General features: G+C 46.6%; 1 protein-coding gene across 7 annotated transcripts in view; it reads right to left on the reverse strand.

Annotated features, from left to right (window-relative positions):
* The window catches only part of PPP1R12B (protein phosphatase 1 regulatory subunit 12B), a 172,442-nt gene that overhangs the window by 96,156 nt on the left and 56,486 nt on the right, over window positions 1–19,800 (reverse strand). For 5 of the 7 annotated variants that reach the window (XM_074936067.1, XM_074936064.1, XM_074936066.1 and 2 more), the window contains exons 6-12: window positions 18,608–18,682; window positions 15,815–15,894; window positions 15,277–15,422; window positions 15,021–15,035; window positions 10,996–11,108; window positions 5,125–5,322; window positions 994–1,076 (exon numbers count right to left, since the gene is read on the reverse strand). In XM_074936067.1, coding sequence (XP_074792168.1) covers window positions 994–1,076; window positions 5,125–5,322; window positions 10,996–11,108; window positions 15,021–15,035; window positions 15,277–15,422; window positions 15,815–15,894; window positions 18,608–18,682 — 710 coding nt within the window. The remainder of the gene's footprint in view (window positions 1–993; window positions 1,077–5,124; window positions 5,323–10,995; window positions 11,109–15,020; window positions 15,036–15,276; window positions 15,423–15,814; window positions 15,895–18,607; window positions 18,683–19,800) is intronic. The other 2 variants (XM_074936069.1, XM_074936065.1) reach the window with 1 other exon arrangement.

Here is a 19,800-nt window from a genome sequence, read left to right on the forward strand (position 1 = left end):
ACAGTACACCGTGACAACCATCTGCTAATATAGCCTGATCCTCCTCCATCTCACAGAACAAGGGACACTTAGCAGCAATCAGCTGGGTACAGCACAGTCTGAGGCACCATTCAAAAACACTCAGCTTTATCAGTCATCCCTCCTGTAATTTCAAATACAAATGGTCAGCTAAGATCCAAATAATGGTGGCAGTTTGAGATTGAAGCTAGAACACGGCAAGCAGGATGTAACAAGAACAGCACAGAATCTAACTGCTGTGAAATTGTTTCTCAGAGCCTATTTGGTGTAACTGCTCCACAACAATTATAGTTTGTGCTGGCTCTACAAATCAAGCCGAGCTCAAATCTTATTCCCTTTAGATCACATTGCAAGGAACCCACTGGAGGCAGCATCTCCCTAAATAATCATGTTATGAGACAGATGCTGCTTCCATTTTTATATTGCAGCAGCAATGGGTAACCAAACAAGAACTGGGGCCCCATCCTGTTAGGCACTGTACAGACACACAGCAGAGTCCCTGCTCCAAAGAGTTCACAAACTTAAGCTACATCGAGAAGCAACTGGTGGACAAAAACAAATGGGATGGAAGAGATGTTTGAGCAAGTTACAGTACAATAAGCAGGGGTCTCAGCTAGAGCTCAGATTTAGACTAATTTTAGAGGACAAGAAGGCACCTGCATAGTATCGCAATGGAGGTGAGAGATTTGTGTATAATCATCGTTTGCAGCATTTCACATTTTAAATTCTGAAAGTGTGCCAATAATCTAAGAGTTTAGGGAGCAGATACTATCGCGTACTGAGGGAAGGGCCCATTAAATTCACTTTTAATAAAATGTTGCCAGATTTCAAGCCATATCAAACACCTGTGCGCTTAGGAGTAAGGAGTGAAAAGTATGAAGCACAGAAAAAGGAGAAAGGCATTTCCAAGGACTGAATTCCAGCAGAATCTTCACCAGAATAAAATCTGAGCTTTAAACTCAGTCAAAGTCCTACCTGTTTTCCTTTTCTTCTATGTCACCCGTACTACTTAGTCTTCTAGGGGCTACTGGGGCAAAGTAGTTTTTGCTGTCCTTATCCTGAAGGAAAAAACAAAAGTAAGTATTTCAGGATCTTGTATATTCCACATGGAAGTTATATCTTCAACGGCATTCAACAACACCTCTGAATTACAGTGTGTAGTAGGGTGAGCACCCGCTCCAGCCCTGAAGGGGTTGGAAAAGCCCTGCAGAGGGCTGGGGCAGGGAGTAAAACCCCAGCTGATTGGGGGAAGTGGCAGCAGCAGGGGGCTATTGAGGTGAGGTGGAGATAGTGGGGGGGGGGTTCCCCTGGGAGGGGGAGACCCAGAACTGTGGGTGTACTGCCAGGGGGCAGCACCCAAGACAAGGGCACCGGGGTCCGGGAGGAACACGGGGCTGAGGGGCGGCGAGACACCAGCCTGAAAGAGGCTGGATGCTGGATGCTAATTCCCCGAAACAACCAGCAGGAGGTGCTGCCGGGTGAGTCTGCACCCCATGATAAGTGGTGGAGAATACAGGCATGAGCAGTCCGTCCCCAATACAAGGGACAGAGTGAGGACAGCGGGACTATTGCCCAGGGATGAAGGTGGAGAAAAAGGGGACGATGGATCCCGGGTACTCTGGGGTTTATTATGCAGAGACTCCAGGTGCCATCCCAGGCTGGGCCCCGGGGTCGGTGCCCCAATGGAAGGGGGCAGAAGACCTAAAGAGACTCTGGGAGGCCCATGAGCGATTTTGGAAGGGGCAGCTGGCTAGGGAGCAGCGGGCCCTGATACAACTCCTCAGGGGGGGGTTCATGAGGAATCGGAGAACATGGAGTGAGGGGCTGAGGGCCAGGAGGCCGGTGGCAGAGCGTCAGGCCTGCTACGCCTGCTGACAAACGGGGCATTTGAAAAGGGACTGTCCCTATGGGGATAGGGCGCCGCAGCCCTGACCGGGACAAGGAGAGGTCCCGCGGGCAGGCCGCCGGGTGTGGAAACCTGGGCGGCTGCCAACCTGTTGGGCCTGGGGGCAGAAGGGCCACAGGCAGTGGGCCTGCCCAGGCCAGAGCGACCAAGAAAGGCCCAAGACAGCCCAGAGGCAGGGAAGCTGCTGGGGCTGCCGGGAACAGGGCCACATAAGGAGGCACTGCCCCCTCAGGGGAACTGAGGAGAGGTGCCTGGAAGGGCCAAGACTGAAAGAGGCAGCGACCAGGATGGAGGGAACCCAGACCATCACGGGGGCCGTCGCCGAGGACAAAACCCAGACGGACTGGGCCCAGGTCGGGGTAGAACAGGTGACTGTGGGAGCCCAGACCCTGAGGGAAGAGGGCCTGGGGGACCAGGACCTATGGGCGCAGTTAGAAGCCGCGAAGCTGGCCCGCAGGAAGGCCGAAGCCCAAGTCCAGGAGATAGCCCGGGCTGGGAGGCCACGGAGAAGAAGCGGGTGACCTTGGAGGGGTAGCCTCGGGGAGCCCAGGCCAAGACTCCCCCCGAATCCCAGGGATCCCCAATCAGGGCCCAGGTGGCTCTATAAAGGCTTTGAGCCAGAAGTTCCAAAAGAGACTCTCTCTAGCTTGGAGAGAGAGCGACCTGGCTGCAAGGGCTGAGAAAGTACCTAGATTGGGAGCAGGGATGGGGAAGGCCAAGGGAGCCGGGGAGCTCGGGCCTAGGAAAGCCCCAGGCTCCAAGCCTGGGAAGGCCTATTTGGTACAGGAGTTGCAGGGGCAGCCACAGGTAGGCAGAGGCTACCAAACCCCCTCGCCTGCGATGAGTGGCTTATACTGCAGTCTGCCCCAGGGAGCGGGGGCTAGTTGGTGACTGGCAGTAGCCGAAGACTGAGGCGAGGTGGGGATAATGGGTGGGGGTTCCCCTGGGAGGGGGAGACCCAGAACTGTGGGCGTACTGCCAGGGGGCAGCACCCAAGACAAGGGCACCAGGGTCCGGGAGGGACATGGGGGCCAGGGGCAGCGAGTCACCGGCCTGAAGGAGGCCGCTCCGGAGGCTGGATGCTAATTCCCCAAGACAACCAGCAGGAAGTGCTGCTGAGTGAGTCTGCGCCCCATGACCCAGTGTTTCCATTCTTGCTTCTAAGGGAGAGTCCGTTCTTATTTTTTCCAAAATTGCCAGTTTTAAAGGCTTTTGCTCTAAGCTAAAAATTGGCATGGAGGAGTCAGCCTGGAACCATTTCAAGAAATAGCCCAAAAGATCTGTTTTCTAGAATTACCATATGTCCTTTTTAAGAGAGTTGCCTTCCCTGGCAACTAGCATGGTAAATGTGAGGCTAATAGTTGAGGGCAGCTTCTAAATTAAGACAGATCGTGTGTAAATGGGCAGCAGAGCTGAATGGATGAAGAGCACACTGGGGAAGACTTTAGATTCAGAGCAGCACAATTATCTGTTGTGAACACAGGTCACGCACTGGCTGGATTAGATATTCCCCACTAACGTATGTGGGATGCCAAACTACCGGGGGATTGCTAGGCAGGCTCTAACTTAGGTAGGAAGGGGTAAAAAGGAACGCTTTGGCTGAATTCCAACAATTTTGCATGAACTACCAACATAGAAAGTAAGATGGCGTACTTTTCAGAACAGGAGGAAAGTATAAATCAGGGGTCAGCAACCTTTTAGAAGTCGTGTGCCGAGTCTTCATTTAGTCACTTTAAATTTAAGGTTTCGCGTGCCAATAATACATTTGAACGTTTTTTAGAAGGTCTCTCTCTATAAGTCTATCTATATCACATCACTAAACTATTGTCGTATGTAAACAAGGTTTTAAAAATGTTTAAGAAGCTTCATTTAAAATTAAATTAAAATGGTGATCTTACACCACCGGCCTGCTCAGCCCGCTGCCGGCCTGGGGTTCTATTCACCTAGGCCTGCAGCAGGCTGAGCGGGGCCTGCGGCCGGGACGCCGGCTGGCAAGGGGCCGGCAGCCAGGACCCCAGACCGGCAGCGGGCTGAGTGAGGCCAGCGGCCAGGACCCCAGACCGGCAGCGGGCTGAGTGGCTCAGCCCGCTACCGGTCTGGGGTCCCGGCTGCCGGCTCCTGCCAGCCAGGGTCCCGGCTGCTGGCCCTGCTCAGCCTGCTGCCAATTTGGGGTCCTGGACCTGTCCACATAGAGTAGGGTACCTACCTTCTCCCTGGTTCTAGCCATTCTCTTCCTCTCTCTGCACTGAGATGAGGGTGGGAGTGCGCTGAGAACAGGGCTGGGGTGAAGGAGCAGGCTGGGGGTTAGGGTACAGGGTCTGGCCAGGAGCTAGAATGAGGAAGGGGGCTCAGGGTTGCGGCAGGAGGTTTGGGTGTGGAGCGCTTACCTGGACAGCTCCCATTTGGTGCGAGGGGTACAGGTGGGAATGTGGGGGGAGGGGTGCAGGAGCTCCTGTTTGGTGCTCATAGTGGGGGTGGGAATGTGTGGGGGGTGCAGGAGTCAGGGCTGGGGGTGAGAGGAGGGTGCAGGAGTCAGGGCAGAAGGCTGCGGGGGCTGGGTATGTGGGGGGTGGTGCCAGAGGTCAGGGCAGAAGGCTGGGGGGTGTGGGCTAGAGTCGTGAGGGTGCTCCCAGCCCCCTGCCCTGAGCGGCTCACAGCAGGGGGCTGAAGGGGATATGCCGATTCCGCCCCCTTCCCCAAGGTCCCCAGAGCAGAGAGCGCGCTGTCAGCTGATCAGCTGCAGGGAGGGAGAGGAGGAGGGTCAGGAACCCAGCACACTGGGGGAAGAGGTGGGGGGAAGGGGAAGGAGAGAGCGGTGGGCGGGGGTCAAAGAAGAGCAGGCCGGGCCAGGCAGGATTTTGAATGGCACGCTGCTTTTTGCCGGGGTCTTCTGCAGGCAACAGTGTGCCATTAAAAATTGGCTCGCGTGTCATCTTTGGTGCACGTGCCATAGGTTGCTGACCCCTGGTATAAATGTACCAAAGCATCTGAACACAAATGCAAGCAACATGAAAAAAAGATGAAAGAAGAATGACAGGGGTATTAAATTATGGAGATTACGAACTAGGGGCCATAACTGAAACCCGGTGGGATGACGCTCAAAAGTGGGATGGCTATACAAATGGGTAAGCTGACTGATGCTGCTTGATAAGCACCCCTCAGATATGATTCACTGCAAACTGTTTTGAGGGAAAGGAGACCTTTTCTTTGTTGTCTAATAATGCAGAAATCCGGGGACTCGACGAAGAGCGGTAGATGGAGGAACCTCTCTCTCTCAGTGCCTCCCGGGAAGCAGCTTCGCTTAGCATATTGTGGCTGCCAGTTTTCCGTAGACCAAGCCTCCAAGATGAGGGAGATTCATCCTTTTGCTCCTCTGATTTGTTGAGCAAACTGGTGAACTGTGGTGGAAGAAGACAACAGTGGGTAGGAAACTAGGGAACTGCAGATAGTAAAACTCTCTGGGAAGTTATATACTAAGTAGGTTACACTTTAAAGCATGAGATTCAATGCAGTCTCCAGCGATAGCTGGGGACGGACACACACACTTCTAAATTGTAAATGCAAGTTAAGGTTAATGAGGATATAGAGGGGGAATAAAAAGGTGTCAAAGGTTTTGTCAGCATGTGTTTAAGAAGGGTGTACTACTCAAGTATGGCAAAGGCACAAGTGACTTGCGCAGTTCATCCCACATGAGTGCAAGTACACACTTCATATCAGAAACCATGCAACTGTGTATTCTGTACATGCTGCTCTGTATTTGTTTTCTTATGGACTTTAGCTATACATCCACAGTAGCAGTACTGGCATATTACTCTATGTATGCTGGAGAGATCCATGAAAATAATCCATACTAGAAGAGGGAGGCTCCTGCAGAGCATCTGCCTCCATCTACTCACGTGCAAGGTTATAGGAGAGATGTGTATTTTTTTTTTTTTGCAGTATCTGAGTTGTACACACATTTAATTAACACTGTTGCAATGCATATTTACAGTGGGACAAAGTTAGCTTGCACACAGGACCTTAATTCTGGCATTTCGAGATTTGTGTACTTAACTTTGCAACCTTAATTTTTTTTTAAAACGTGGTTTTGGATGGATTTCGCTCTAAAGGAAAAAAGCTAGACACTCCGGGATTACCTTAACCCATGCACCGCATGGAGCCCGTAGAGCTATTCAACTTGACTTTACAAGACACCGTGAGGCCACTATACTGACTCTTCCCAGCAAGAAATCTAGTCGCACAGTCTTGAGACACAGGAAAAGCAACTAAACTTAAAAGCTCGAGAGGCAGGAGACCGTTGTTGTAAGCTAAGTTGTGTTAATTAAAGGGATTTCGGTTAATCTAACACATGGAGTTTATCTATAAAACAAACATACACCTATGCAGTGTTAGCCCACTTCCGTTAATCAAGAGTCTCAGACGACAGATTTCTGATTTCCATACTTGCATAGGAAGCACTCATCAGCTTGAGGTAGCTGCAATGCTTTGCAGTAGGGAAAGGGTTAACTGCACTATTCAGCTGCTCGCTCTCTGTTCCTCATCACTTGCCTGCTTAAGTAAATTTAAGTTTATGCCATAGGGAGCGCTATCTTATTTGCTCTGGGCAAACAATTAGGCTGACTGGCATGTACAAAACAATTTATGACTAACAATGAAACCTCTTGAATCTCTCATACCTATTAGCTCCGTCTCTAAAAAAAAAAAAAAAAAAAAAAAAACCTAGCATATAACCACCTGCACTTCAGTGTAGGAACCTGAGACATTAAGCACAGGGCCACCAAAAGGAATGCAAGATATGAAGGTTACTCAGCTGTAACTGGAAGTTCTTTGACATGTATGGTCCCTAGCTGTATTCCAAACATGGGTACGCCCATGTTCCTTGTGCCAGAGACCAGACAATTTGCAAGTTGTGTCTGTACGTCTGCACCTGCACCCCCGAGCTCCAAGGGTATAAGGGGACATGTGGAAAAACTGCTTCTCCAGTTCCTTCACTATCGCAAATCCAGTCAAGACCCAAAGCAGACAGGAAAAAGGGTGGGTAGTGGAATACAGATTATGGTCCCGTCAGGTGTGCGCAAAGAATGCTAACTCCAACATGCACCTGCTCCAGGTTCATCTACCATACCAGGAAAGCCATGACCGTGGCAAAGATTATTATGTTGGTATTCATGTAGTCTGTCTGATGAGTAAACAGCCCAAAGCCAGCCTGTACACAGAGGTGAAGTCTGGAGAATGGCGTTATGCAAGTACACAAGGCCATGTGGCCTAGCAGAGAAAGACAGACCTTGACTGTGGTTTGAGGGTGACTTACCTGACTTATCAGGCTGTTAATGGCCTGAATTTGGAGCCTTGCTGAAGTCAGTTCTTTGGCTGCTTCTACAAAGTCTAAGGTTTTTATGGGACTCAAAGCAGACTTTTCTCTGTTTACACAGATTCCCAAGGATGTCAGAAGGTGGAGCAAAGATAGGGTGGCTGACAACCTTCTGATTGGATCTGCCCGTTAGGAGCCATTCATTTAGTTATGGGAAGTTGGTATAGCTGTTTTGACTCATCTGGGCCACCACCAGATTGAGGACCTTCATGTAGGCCCTGTTGCCAGTCCAAACAGAAGTACTCTGAACTTGTCCCACCAGAAATCTGAGGAACCTTCTGTAGGGCAGATGAATGCCCACATGAAAGAAAGTATCTTTCATGTTGAGAGCCGTGAGCCACAGGTCCTCCTCCAGGAAGGGAATGATCAATGCCAATGTACACATGCAGAATTATGATTTGCAAATAAAAATATTCCGCTGACGTAGGTCGAAAATGGGACTTTACCCTTTTTTCTTGGAGACTGAAATATAGGGATAGAACCCTTTCTTTACACGCTGAGGTGGCACTTACTCTATAGCCTGTCCAAGGAGGGGACGGTCCACCTTACAGAAGATTTCCTCATGAGGGTGGTCCCTGAAGAGGGGCCAGGAAAGGGGTTTGCAAGGGGAAAGGAGAGAGGGAGAAACTAGATGGCATAGCCAGAGCAGATGGTATCCAATCCCCACTTATCCATTGTTGTTGCCCTCCAGTTGTGGGTGAAAAATGTGAGGGGGCTACCAAAGGTTTGGGGCGGGGGGGCAGTTGGAGATGACATCAACAAACATATGTGGTTCTCAAGCATCCTGTCAAAAGTAACCTCTAGTTGGTGGATAGGATTGAGTGGCTGTGGTTGAAAGAGCTGCCTACCGAGCGCTTTGCACCTTTCGACATTTGCACAGCAGTTCGTAAGGATGCTGGTGGTAGAACAGCTGAGGGAGATGTCTTGGTTTATACACCTGTTTGTGGTTTTTCCTCTTTGGTGCTGGCTATAAATGCCCAGGGAATGTAAGGTCGGCCTGGAGTCTTAGTGAGTGCAGTGACTCATCCACCTTTTCATTACAGAGGTCAGAGTCACAGGGCAAGTCCTCAGTGGGATTCCTCCCTGAGGAGCCCCAAAGAGTCCACTGAGAGAGTGTCTTCAAACTCCAAGAATTTGGAGTAATTTGTAAAATCGTGCTGCGCTAATAGGACCTGGTAGTTAGCAATTCTCAGCCCTTTTTGGGTGGGGGTGCAAGATGCAGGAGTATGCCATACCACCCTGACTGGTTCCATGATGGCCTCATTTACTGGGAGGCCCACCTGACTGGTGCCAGTGGGCTGCAAGATGTCCATGAGCTTATACTGCATATCATGGAACTCCTGGAGTGGAATCTGGAGTTCAATTGCCACCCTCTGCAAGAGCTCTTGGTACTGCCTGTGGTCTTCAGGCAGGGACGCTGAAGATGAAGAAATTGCCTCATCAGGCAAGGACGATGACATCTGTCAAAACCAGTTGATCCAGCTTCATTTCCTCCTTCCACTTACTCTGATGGAGCCAGTTGGTGTTGACCAAGAGGAGAGGGCTGGCGGGATTCACGCACAGATCTGGAGTGTCTCTAGCATAGGGATCCCATGGATCCCAACAGGGCCAGTATGAAGTGTCAACTGGTTTTGGGGGGGAAATCTCAATGCAGTGGAGACCATCAGTCCCCTAGGTGGTCACGATTGGGCACAGGATAGGTCCAAGATCTCCTACAGTTTCTGTCGGGGCTAACCTCCCTACTTGGAAGCGATGGATTGTCTGGACATCAGAATCAACCAATGAGAAGGTAAATTCTGCGTCTGTTGGCCATACTGGTGGATGAATGCTTCAACTCCTCTATGGAGTAGAGGAGCAGCCCCTTCTCCTCAAGAGTTTCTTCTTCTGTTGTTGAGATGTCCCTCAGGAGGATCACACCAGAAAGGAGAGGAAACAGAGGATAAGGTAAGGTGAAAATAGCCTCCGAAGAGGTAAAAGTTTCAGCCCGTCCCAGAACATGAGGTGTCCCAGTTATTGGTGCTCAGAGGATCCTTCTGGAAACGAGTCAGTACAGTTGAAGAGGAGTGTATCCTGGAGCTCCCAGTCATTGCTGGCAGGTGCTGATCCTTTGGCTTTCGAGCTGGAGCCAGAGCCAATGCCGATTATCTTTTTTCCTTCACACCTTACCCTCATGGTCAGGAGGTTTAGGCAGACCTAAGTCTTTAGGACCAACATGAGGACTCACCTGACTTGGACAGAGTCAGGGAGGGATCCTTCTTTAAGGAGCAAATGTGGAAGGGGATCTGTTCTAGCATCTATGAGAGTGCCCCTAACTCTCCTAAGAGGCCTGTAGCAATGATTACTCTGACTTAACAGCCCTGGCCTCTTCTTCGGAGCTTATGCTCAGAGGGGCACTGCCTGCAGACCGAGGCCTATGTACCAGAGGGCTCACCTGGCCGGGATCCGACTGGGTCTCAGGACTTTCTCCATGAGGTACTTCCTCAGGTGAAGCTCTCGTCACTTCTCAGGTTTGGGGAGGAAAGCAGAGACAGATGTGAGCCTCCGCAAGACACTAAAGGCAGCGCTAGCAGTCAGTCATCGCTGACTGAGATGGGGCAGGGGCAGGAGACATTTCTTAAATCCCAGGACTCTAGGCATGGTCCTTCTTCTGAGGGGAGTGAAAAGAACTGGAGAGGGGAGGCCCCAAGGCAGAAGCGGGGGACAGGGGAACTAAACTACGCTAATTAAAAGACTGAAAACACTAGAAACTATTATATTTACAGGTACGAAAACAGCATAAAGGTGGCTCTGAACACAGGATTCTGACTCAGGCTGGGCAACAGTAAGAAGGAACAGGAGAGGCGGTTGGTTGGTCTGCACCTCTCCTTACACCATTGATACTGAGCACAGAACACGTGGGCCCGCAAACGGACCAATAGACACCACTTTCAAATTCTCCAGTCTCTGGCATGTATGGAATACACATAGGGACCGCACTCATGGCTCTTGCTAGCCAAGTGGATTTAGAGTCAGAAGAGGTTCAGGTCTAATCTCAGTAGCTATAGTGAGCTTCACTTGGGGGAAAGAGGGGGGAGAATATCATTGCTAGAGAAATGACAAGCAGTCTCACCTCTACCTCATTAGTGTAGCATCATAGCTCCAACAGTCCCATCAAGTCTGGGGCAGGTTATGTAAACTGCATGGATCTTCAGGCTATGTGCTTCAATGCCAATTGCATTGCTGTCACATTGCCATGAAGGGTAAAAACAGGAATTTTACCAGTTGCTTCCATAAGGACAATTTCAATGGAGTACTCTCTGTTTCAGTACTTCCTGCTGAAAGGAACTAGGGGAACAGATGTAGACAAAACTGCTTCTGTCACCAAACAGGCAGTGGGGTCCTTCCTGGCCAGAGAACCAGGAGTACTTGTTAAGCAGTAAAGTGTTTTGTTTTTTTTTTAAATGGCCCAACTTATTTCAGAGGGTGACATAATGGAAAGACTGCACACCAGACAAAATCAGCCCCATTTGTGCATGTCCCAGACTATTATGCCAATAACTGTGCCTCTTTGTTAAATCAGAGAGAGAATAGTATCTGATTGTAAGTCTTGCAACCTCTCTGAAGACCAGTTTAAGAAACTCTATTCTCCAGTGCAACCAACGGCTTTAAAGCAACAATGGAATGCACAGTTGGATTCTACAGCAATCCCCAATTCACTTACTTTTCTGGCAGGAGATGCAGTGAAGGAGTTATGCTCTGGTGGTGGTATTTGTTCAGTGACGCTAGTCCTGGGTTCATGACCAGAATGGTTGGCAAAGGACTCTTTCTTTCTCTCTACAATTTTAGACAAGGGGAGGAAAAACAAGGTGTTTGAATGTTGCATTTATAAACCACTTTCCCTTTACCACTGATATGCAAATAAGCTGACCCAAAGCCTATGTAATAACAGAACATTCCAGTTCCTCACACTCAGAAAAAAGGGAAGCATCCCTAAGTCTACTCACTGAACAAAAGGTATTTCTGCCCAGTCCTAAGACACCTCTGCACTTAGTGGTTACAGTTGAAGCATGATTTTACAGAGCCATCTATTTCACCCCCAGAAGGCAATCTGCCCCTTCTTTCCTGAGAGCATTTGAGGCGAGATAACAGACTTCATTCTTTAGATTTCCTTTAACTGATCATTCTTGACAGACCGATGGGTCTGAGAACTAAAGTATTCCTGCAACGCCGAAATACGCGTGGTGGCATGCATGTCTGAGTCAGTCAGGTGAGGGATACAATGACATGGTTCTGCTGGATATTCACCATGGGTTTGGGGCATAGCTCTTGCAGAGAGAGGAAGATGGGAATGCAATGACATAACTTATATTTCATATCTGTGTACAGCTGGGACTATCTGATCAGGCTGGAGACAGTCAAGAATAAACTAACCCAGAACAGCCAGATCCTGTGGCTACCTAGTTGCTCCATTCTACAAGCTCAAGCTTCCACCATTAAGGCTTTTTGATTTCTGTTCAAGACAGATGCCTCTAACCCTAGAATATAGCATTCGGTTCCAAACACCTTGTTACCTAAAGGACATGAGCGGCACGTATCATAGGCTGGGAAAGGCTATGCCTCCCCAAATAGCCTGCGAGGCCCCACCCACTCTCTGCCTCAAGGCCCCCTCCTGCTTGCCGCTTTCCCTTTGGCCCCAGCCCAGGCAGGCTGCTCCTCTTTGGGAAAGCGTGCTGGGGCTGGGGCTAGAGCTAGAGCTAGGGCGGCCAGCCTGCATCCGGGAATTGGGGCAGGCTGGAGCTGCCCAGCACTGGGGGGCCCCGGGTGCTGGGGCCATGCCGCCCGGAGCTCCAGGGTTGGGGGTGCTGGGTCCGCAGCGCCTCGGTGGGGGCTGCCAGCACTGGGGCCGCCTGCCCAGCACAGTTTGTCTTGCACTTGTTTTATCTTTCAGTAGCAGTTTGAAACAGACTAGTACACAAAAAGATACAGCATTGCAGCACTTTTTGTGCACTGCTGTTTGCTCCTCAGGGACTGGGGAACTTCTCAATTTCACTTGGCTGCCTCCACTCACTTTGAGCAAATCAGAGAGCTGAGCAGAGATAAGGCTCTAAACTCCCCTAAGAGTTGTAAGAAATAAGGCTAAGATAAAAAACTCTGGGCTGTTTTGCCTTCTCAGGTTTTCATACTAGAGTCAGCAATTAAAACACATCTGTGTTGAACATATGGGAAAGCTACTTTACAGCAAGAGTTGCCAAAAACAGGTCTGCTTGTATAATGTTCATCCATACTGTTTCTGAAGCTGATACACTATGCGACACCACTTCCTGCAGCTACACCACTCCTTATAGGCAGGCTTGGAAGGGTTACATTTTTTAAATCGGCAAATGTCAGTAAACGTCAATTTCACTGTACACACACACAGAACAAATTTTTCCCCTCAATAATCAAAATTTACAGATCGACAAAGCTGAGAAAAATGCTGCTTCGGAATTTGTTAGTTTGGTTTAAGGCTATTTACTTTGTACATTTTGACATGCAATGTTAACAACTTTGTTTTAATGGCTATAAAGCTTTAATTTTTTGAATCTTAATGTCTGTCATTAAATAATTGTCTGATCCCACTCAATTTCCCACAACTGAAAATTTAATTTGAAAATAAAAAAAAATGCTAATACCTCGTAGTTGTGAAACTGGGAAAATTCAAAATGGATAAAAATAAAAAATGCTTGAAAACATATTATACCTCAAAATTATTATAAAAAAGTCACCCTGCCACGCCTATTTGTCAGTGTTTCATTTAAGCTCCTGCTTTGCTTGCAAGACTTGAGATTACAAGACAAAGTTGCTGCCTATTAAAACACTATTTTAATTAGAAGAGCAACTACACAGACTAAAATCCATACTGCATTTACTTTATTTACATGCCAAAAGACTTAATTTTAATAAACTTTTAATCTTTGTCATTAATATACACAAAGAATTTTTTTTTTTTTTAAAAACTGCCAGTTCTGCCGAGCACAACCTAGATGCTTCTGTCCCTTTAACTCGTCATCCATCTTCAAGTTTGTCCAACCAGAGCCCAAGTGATAGTTCTTTCACTGCAGGACAGAAGCCAGGTTGTGCTTCCATAGGTGTTTGACAGTTTTGTAGTGCTCACTGGAGTCAAGATTTATTGATTAGCACACTAAGGAAACAGACTGAGTGAGGTGCAGTCATAACCCATTGCCACACTAACTCTTGGTCAATATTCATCTTCCTTGTCTAGTGAAAAAAACTGCAAATATATTGATAAACTAAATACCATCATCAGCCAACGAAATGCTGTTTTGTAGCTTTCTGAAGTCAACGTTCGAAACAACCAGGATCCTAACCATCTTACATCTACAGAACACTAGGGGGGAGACTTGTTTTCTGTTTTTATTCTGGGGATGAAAGCTAAACAGTGTTACAGGAATCTGTGGTCAGCCCCTCTTTGCAGAGATATGGGTAAATCAGGAAGCGCAGACCTAAATACGGTCACTTGAACAACATGTGCACAATACACACGCTGACTAGGTTCCTAACTGAAGCCACAGAGACAATATGAAGAAACCAGGAACTTGGAACTCCAGCAGTTAGCAGCAGCATCTAAAGCCAGATATTATGTTATGTACTTAGTGAATCCATTATTTTTCAACAGATTAAACCCTTTATACACCAAGATCAGAAAAAGCTTTCCCTGCTCCCATGTGGTGATGGAGTATTTAAATAGAACAGGAAACAACTTTCCATTTCCTAGGGTTTATTTTTCCTAAAAACTCATTTTTAGTCCTTTATCTAGAACAGCAAAAAGTGGCTTTTACTGAGCAGCATTAAAATGAGTTAACTAGAAGATCAACTTCTAGACACCCCTTCATTCCGTTCATTATATTCAAGGTACAACAGGAGTACTATTTTCTCCACACATTGAACCGGTTACTCAAAACCTCTCATTTACCAAAATTTTTACCTTTAACAGGGAACACAAGCAAGTAAGGCTGGAAACTAACGAGAGCCCCGTGTTATTCCCAAACGTGAAATAACAAAATAAAATGAAAAGCGATGTATAAAATGAAAAACAAAAAAAATCAAAAGCTTCTAATCAGCCAGGGGAGAGTCAGTAGCCAATGGCAGCACCCATGAGCACAAATCGTGAGCTAACAGGATCAATTCCACCAGACAGAGTGCACACGGCCAATGGCGGGTCCCGCACAGGTCACATGCGTACTGAGCAGGTGGGGGTCAGTGAGAGGATTTGGCACCCGTACAAAGAGTGCGGAGGGGAAGGTGATGGAGGAGGGGGGGTGTGGGGAGGCAGGGTTGAACAAACAAAAACACAAAATTCCCAAAAAATAAAATGAAAAAAAAAAATCTAAAAACAGTTTCACGAGGCTCTACCCATTCCCCATCCCAAAGTTAGCGTAGTCTGGTAGGGAAGGCTGTCCAAAAATTCAAAGCATTTTAACACACTTATGCGGAGGAAAAGGCACTGTTTATATAAGACCTACATAACATTTTGTGTTGTCCTGATGCAGAACTGATGGAAAACAAATTAAAACCTACCCCCAGATCTTTACTGACACTTATGCTGATCTATGAGCCAGTAAACAAAAAGGAAACTGTCCTGTTTGCATTCAGTGCTTGAAACAACAACGCTGGTTTGAAACATTTGGCAAGATGAAAGTTTTCATCCTTCCAAAAGGGTCTTGCAAAGTTGTATTAATTTCTCACCGAAGAAATATTCATCTGTTTTAAAATAAACAGAGGGTCAATAAAGTCAGGTCTTCCATTTTTTAAAAGAAGTCTCACTATAAATTATCCACCATATGCTATATCAGTCCATGTGATTTACTTAACAGCTCAGCTTATCTGAAGAAACATTTTTAAAATGCTTTTAGCCTTTGAAAAAACAGTGAGTGGGACTCCCTAGCTGAGGTCTCATATCTTAATTAACTGACTGAAATCTTAGGGTTGCATTATGCATTACCTGCCTCCTTTTCAGCATCTGATTCTGAAGCCTCATCCTCTTCGGCTTCCTCTTCTTCCTCAGAGCTGGAACTGCTCGATTCCTTGTTCTCCTCTTCTGGTTCCTGGGACTTCAGAGTGTCTTCTTCATAAAGAATCTTCTCTTTGCTGAGAAAAATAGGAGTTTTTAAAGTGCCAACATGGGGGAAAGCAGCTATTTGTGATCTTTACTCTTAACGAACCTGCAGATAAGTCACTACATCTAGAACAGGTAAGCATACAAGTACCTCTTACACACTTCTTCACCCCAATATTTCCTACCCAGTACATTTGCTATGGGTGAAATTGCCAATCCTGCATTTCCCATGCTGGCAGGGACAGTTCCATTCAGCCCGGGGAGATGTGGATTAGAGTGCCTTATGTTACTCCAGGGCAATCCCTCTAGCTGTACTAAAAGGTTTCAAATGAGATCATCAAGTCCTCAGCCAGAAGAGGGAAGACAGGAGTGTAGGAGACTGTAGAAAAGACAAAAGCTACACCAGCTATTTTGCGGGTCTTACTTTTTGAAGAGTCCACTTTGCAGTTTGCCATTCATGTCAGCTTCAATTAGCTTGTTTCTTGTCTCCTTCTCACTGCGCAGCTGTCAAAAAGTGGGAGAAGAATGGGAAGGTCACATTTGAACAGGCATCAGCAGCACCAGCTGTTATCAGTCTAATGTCATCCCAAACCTCACTTTGAAGAAGTGGCAGGTGTTTTTCCTTGTTAAGTACTCTGTTGTTGCTCAATTTGACAGACAAATACACATCTATAAGCGCACCACATCATGGCCAGGAATAGCTAGAATAGCATAAGGTAGATATCAGGTACATTGTTACACTCAAGTGGCATTTCATGAGAAATTCCATGGAAATCCGCAACAGTGCTGACGGAGGGGAGTCCCCTTTGACCCTAAGGGTCAGATGCTTGCCCCAGATGTACTGCCCTGTTCTTTCAAGAACATGCACAGAATTGAGCTGGGGGAGAGGGGAGGTTGTCATCAAGTGTCAATTCCTGCGGTGATGGAAGTGTTTTGGCCAACTGGTTCAGGAAATCTCGTCACCAGTGATTCCATTAGGGATGGATAAACTAGCAGCAGCATGTTAATAATCAGGGTAACTCCCAGGAGCTATAAACATATTTTTAGGTAGAGCAGAAAGAGATTGTAATTCTAGCCCAGTCGTCCATTTTGAGGATCATTCTGAGCCTGAAAATCCCACTAAAAATCCCTCAGCCTGGCACTCACCTTCTTCAAGTGAATGTATCCTGGAATCCCAAAATTGTAAACACCGCAGTGCAGCGTTTATAGGATTGGAAAACATTGTGGGACCTAAGGATTACATGCCTTAAGCTAAAAAAATACTCAAGGCCGTGCTATAAGGGGAGGTTGACTGGGATGGCTAGGTCTGTTTAGCAGAGAACTTCTCCTCTCCTTTGCTTCTTCTCCACACTGCCCAACGTAAGTTACAAGTTCTTCCTGTGCTGATAGAGAGGCCCAGAATCTCTCTGAACATGTAAGAAGCAGAAACATATTCGCATCTTTGAATGCATGAAAACTAACAGGCATAAGCCCAGGGAAGCCATTCATGACTTGAAATATAGAGCTTCTCCTATGAGCTCCGAGTGCCTCATTTAGCCTAAGGTTCGGTGAGAATACAGAAGACATCCCACCATTTCTCCTGGTCCCTGCCTGAAAGAAATATGGCAAGATTCATTAAGAAATTTGTGTATGGCTTGCTCATGCATATTATAGCAGATTTTTTACGCTATATGCAAGAGAATTTGTAGGTGTATTTTGATTTTTATTTATTTAATTTTAATTAGGAGTGCAGTTTTCTGCATTACGCTGGTTCACACTTCCTGGGAGAAAAGCCTAAAGAACTCTTTTCAGAGTGGTAGCCGTGTTAGTCTGTATCAGCAAAAAGAACGAGGAGTACTTGTGGCACCTTAGAGACTAAGAAATTTATTTGAGCATAAGCTTTCATGAGCTAAAACCCACTTCATCAGATGCATGCTGTGGAAAATACAGTAGGAAGATATATAGATATATACCGAGAACATGAAAAAATGGGGGTTGGCATACCAACTCTAATGAGAGTAATCGATTAAGGTGGGCTATTATCAGCAGGAGAAAAAAAAATTCTGTAGTGATAATCAGGATGGCCTATTTCAAACAGTTGACAAGAAGGTGTGAGTAACAGTATGGGGGAAATTAGCATGGGGAAATAGTTTTTAGTTTGTGTAATGACTCATCCACTCCCAGTCTTTATTGAAGCCTAATTTAATGGTGTCTAGTTTGCAAATTAATTGAAATTAAATCAAATTAAAAAGAACTCTGTTTACATATTAGTTTATCAATTCCCCTACTTTGCTGAGAAGTTGGTTCACATTAAAAACGGGGGGGGGTTGGTGGGGGGGGGGAGGAGAAGAGGATGCAACAGGGGGACTGCTAGGCCACTGTATTGCAGCCAGAATTCTGGGTTCTACCTCTCTCACCGCCCTATTCCTCCAAGCTGTAAGTACTGGTATCACCACCAAGTTTTTATAGCAAACATTTTCTCTCTAGCAATACCACTTTAATTCCACCATGTTACACTACATCTGGCTGGATTTTTTTTTTTTTTTTTTGCTTGCTTGGATCTTGGTGACATCAATGAATAAGTGGCAAGCCCGAGATGGACTAGGAAGGAATGCAACCCCGGGCCAATGCAGCAATATGCGGATCAGTTTTCCTTTGATCTCAAGACCCACAGTTTTTGCGATCAGCTCGCTACCTTCACCAAAAGCTTCCACCACATCACAAGATTACATATTATTTAGTGTGGGTTTGAAATTACTAAACTTCTCCCAATGTTGGGGTTCACATAGGAACTTATAATTACTTCTCCCTCACCCAGTCTTGCTCTTCTCAAAGACAATACAGGAACAAATACCAGTTCAGAATACAGCAGGACACTGTTTGAGTCACCTTCCCTTACGTGAAGTTATAGTAACCATAAACATCCCTTAGTTGTGAGGTAAGTACCTCCCAGAAACAAGAGTTTAGGGACAGTGGTAAATCTAATGATTAACTGTACAGCTACACTCAATGTCTAGAATTCCAGATGTTGATAAATCATTCACCCTCTTGCTACAGCTGAGTTGCTAGCAAACAGGTTCTGGAACTTTATGTATGCCATAATGTTTAATGTCTCCCAATTATCTAAAAAATGATGGCACTTAGTTTCATGCCTCCACTGAGGCATCATATATACGTTAGATTAGCTCTCTATGCATTGATAGTTAGAAAGCAAGAAAGAGGTCAGCCAAAAACTCACCACATTCTGTTTTTTCTGCAGCATCTCCAAGTGCTCAACCAGTCCCTCATCAGCCACATCAAATGGTGTCTGACCCTGATGACATGGGCAATTAGAAAACAAAGGCACCATCCAAGATGGTGCTTCATTAATACATGAGACGTGTTCTTTACCAGTGGATAAAAGAACAGAACCCTCTGCCGCAGTATGAAATCAGGAGACCCCCACCTTCAGAGACCTGCTTGGACTTCCAACTGCCAGGTGACATATGGAATGGGATGGCAGAGAAGACAGCCCTCCTGTTTTTCTGCCATAGTCACTTAATTCCCAGACTAGGAATGGCCAAAAGCAAAGGCTGCAGTTTTATAATGCAATTCATGGACAGACTCACCTTTATTACAAGTGCAGCTCAGAGGATGAGATCCCATGCTCCAACTCAGCAGCAAGGGCTATTGCATTTGGGTCACGTGCTCTCCAAAAAGTGCACATCTACATTAAGGATGAAGGTGACCTCCACCTGCCCTATTTATTAGTGCACCCTTCTACGCTCCTGGCAATCTGGCAATGCAGCCATAAACAGGACAAAGTTGAGGGGTCTCTGTCCTGAACTGTCATGCATAAATATAAAATAACTAGGAAGGCCACTTTGGGATGTAATGCAAGAGACCTGCAACACTGTCATTTTAATTAAAATACTCAGCCACCTTATTAATCACGTTAATAATGAAACCTGATGGCTGTTGAATAAATGAAGACTGACAGGCCACAGCTCCTGGCCAGGGAATTTACAACCCACAGCCAGATCACTAAAGATATTATGACCCTCTTAACTTTCAAAGGGATTGCTTGCAGAGCAGTAAGACAGCAGAACCTCCCTAATTTGCAGCAGGGACTAAGACAACCATTGATGATTACAGAATTTTGCAGATTAGGCCCCAATCCAGCAAAGAGAACCCTGGTGGCAGGGGTCTGTCCATGTGGTTCTCTTTGCCAGACCAGGCCTCAGATGAATGATCATACAAACAAAAATAAACAGAATGAATCACAAGTGTAGTTTTTCAAATCAATTTCCACTACAAGCAGATGTTACTCTATTCCTCATTTACACAAGGAGGAAAATGCCACACTCAGCCAGACACTTTAAAAAATAATTTGTTCCCTCAGCCACCTAAGCCTCCTGCCTGGATTCTTTCACGCATGTTGTTCTAACAGGC

Source organism: Natator depressus, chromosome 21 (genome assembly GCF_965152275.1).
Source record: "Natator depressus isolate rNatDep1 chromosome 21, rNatDep2.hap1, whole genome shotgun sequence".
NCBI classification, from domain to species: Eukaryota; Metazoa; Chordata; order Testudines; family Cheloniidae; genus Natator; species Natator depressus.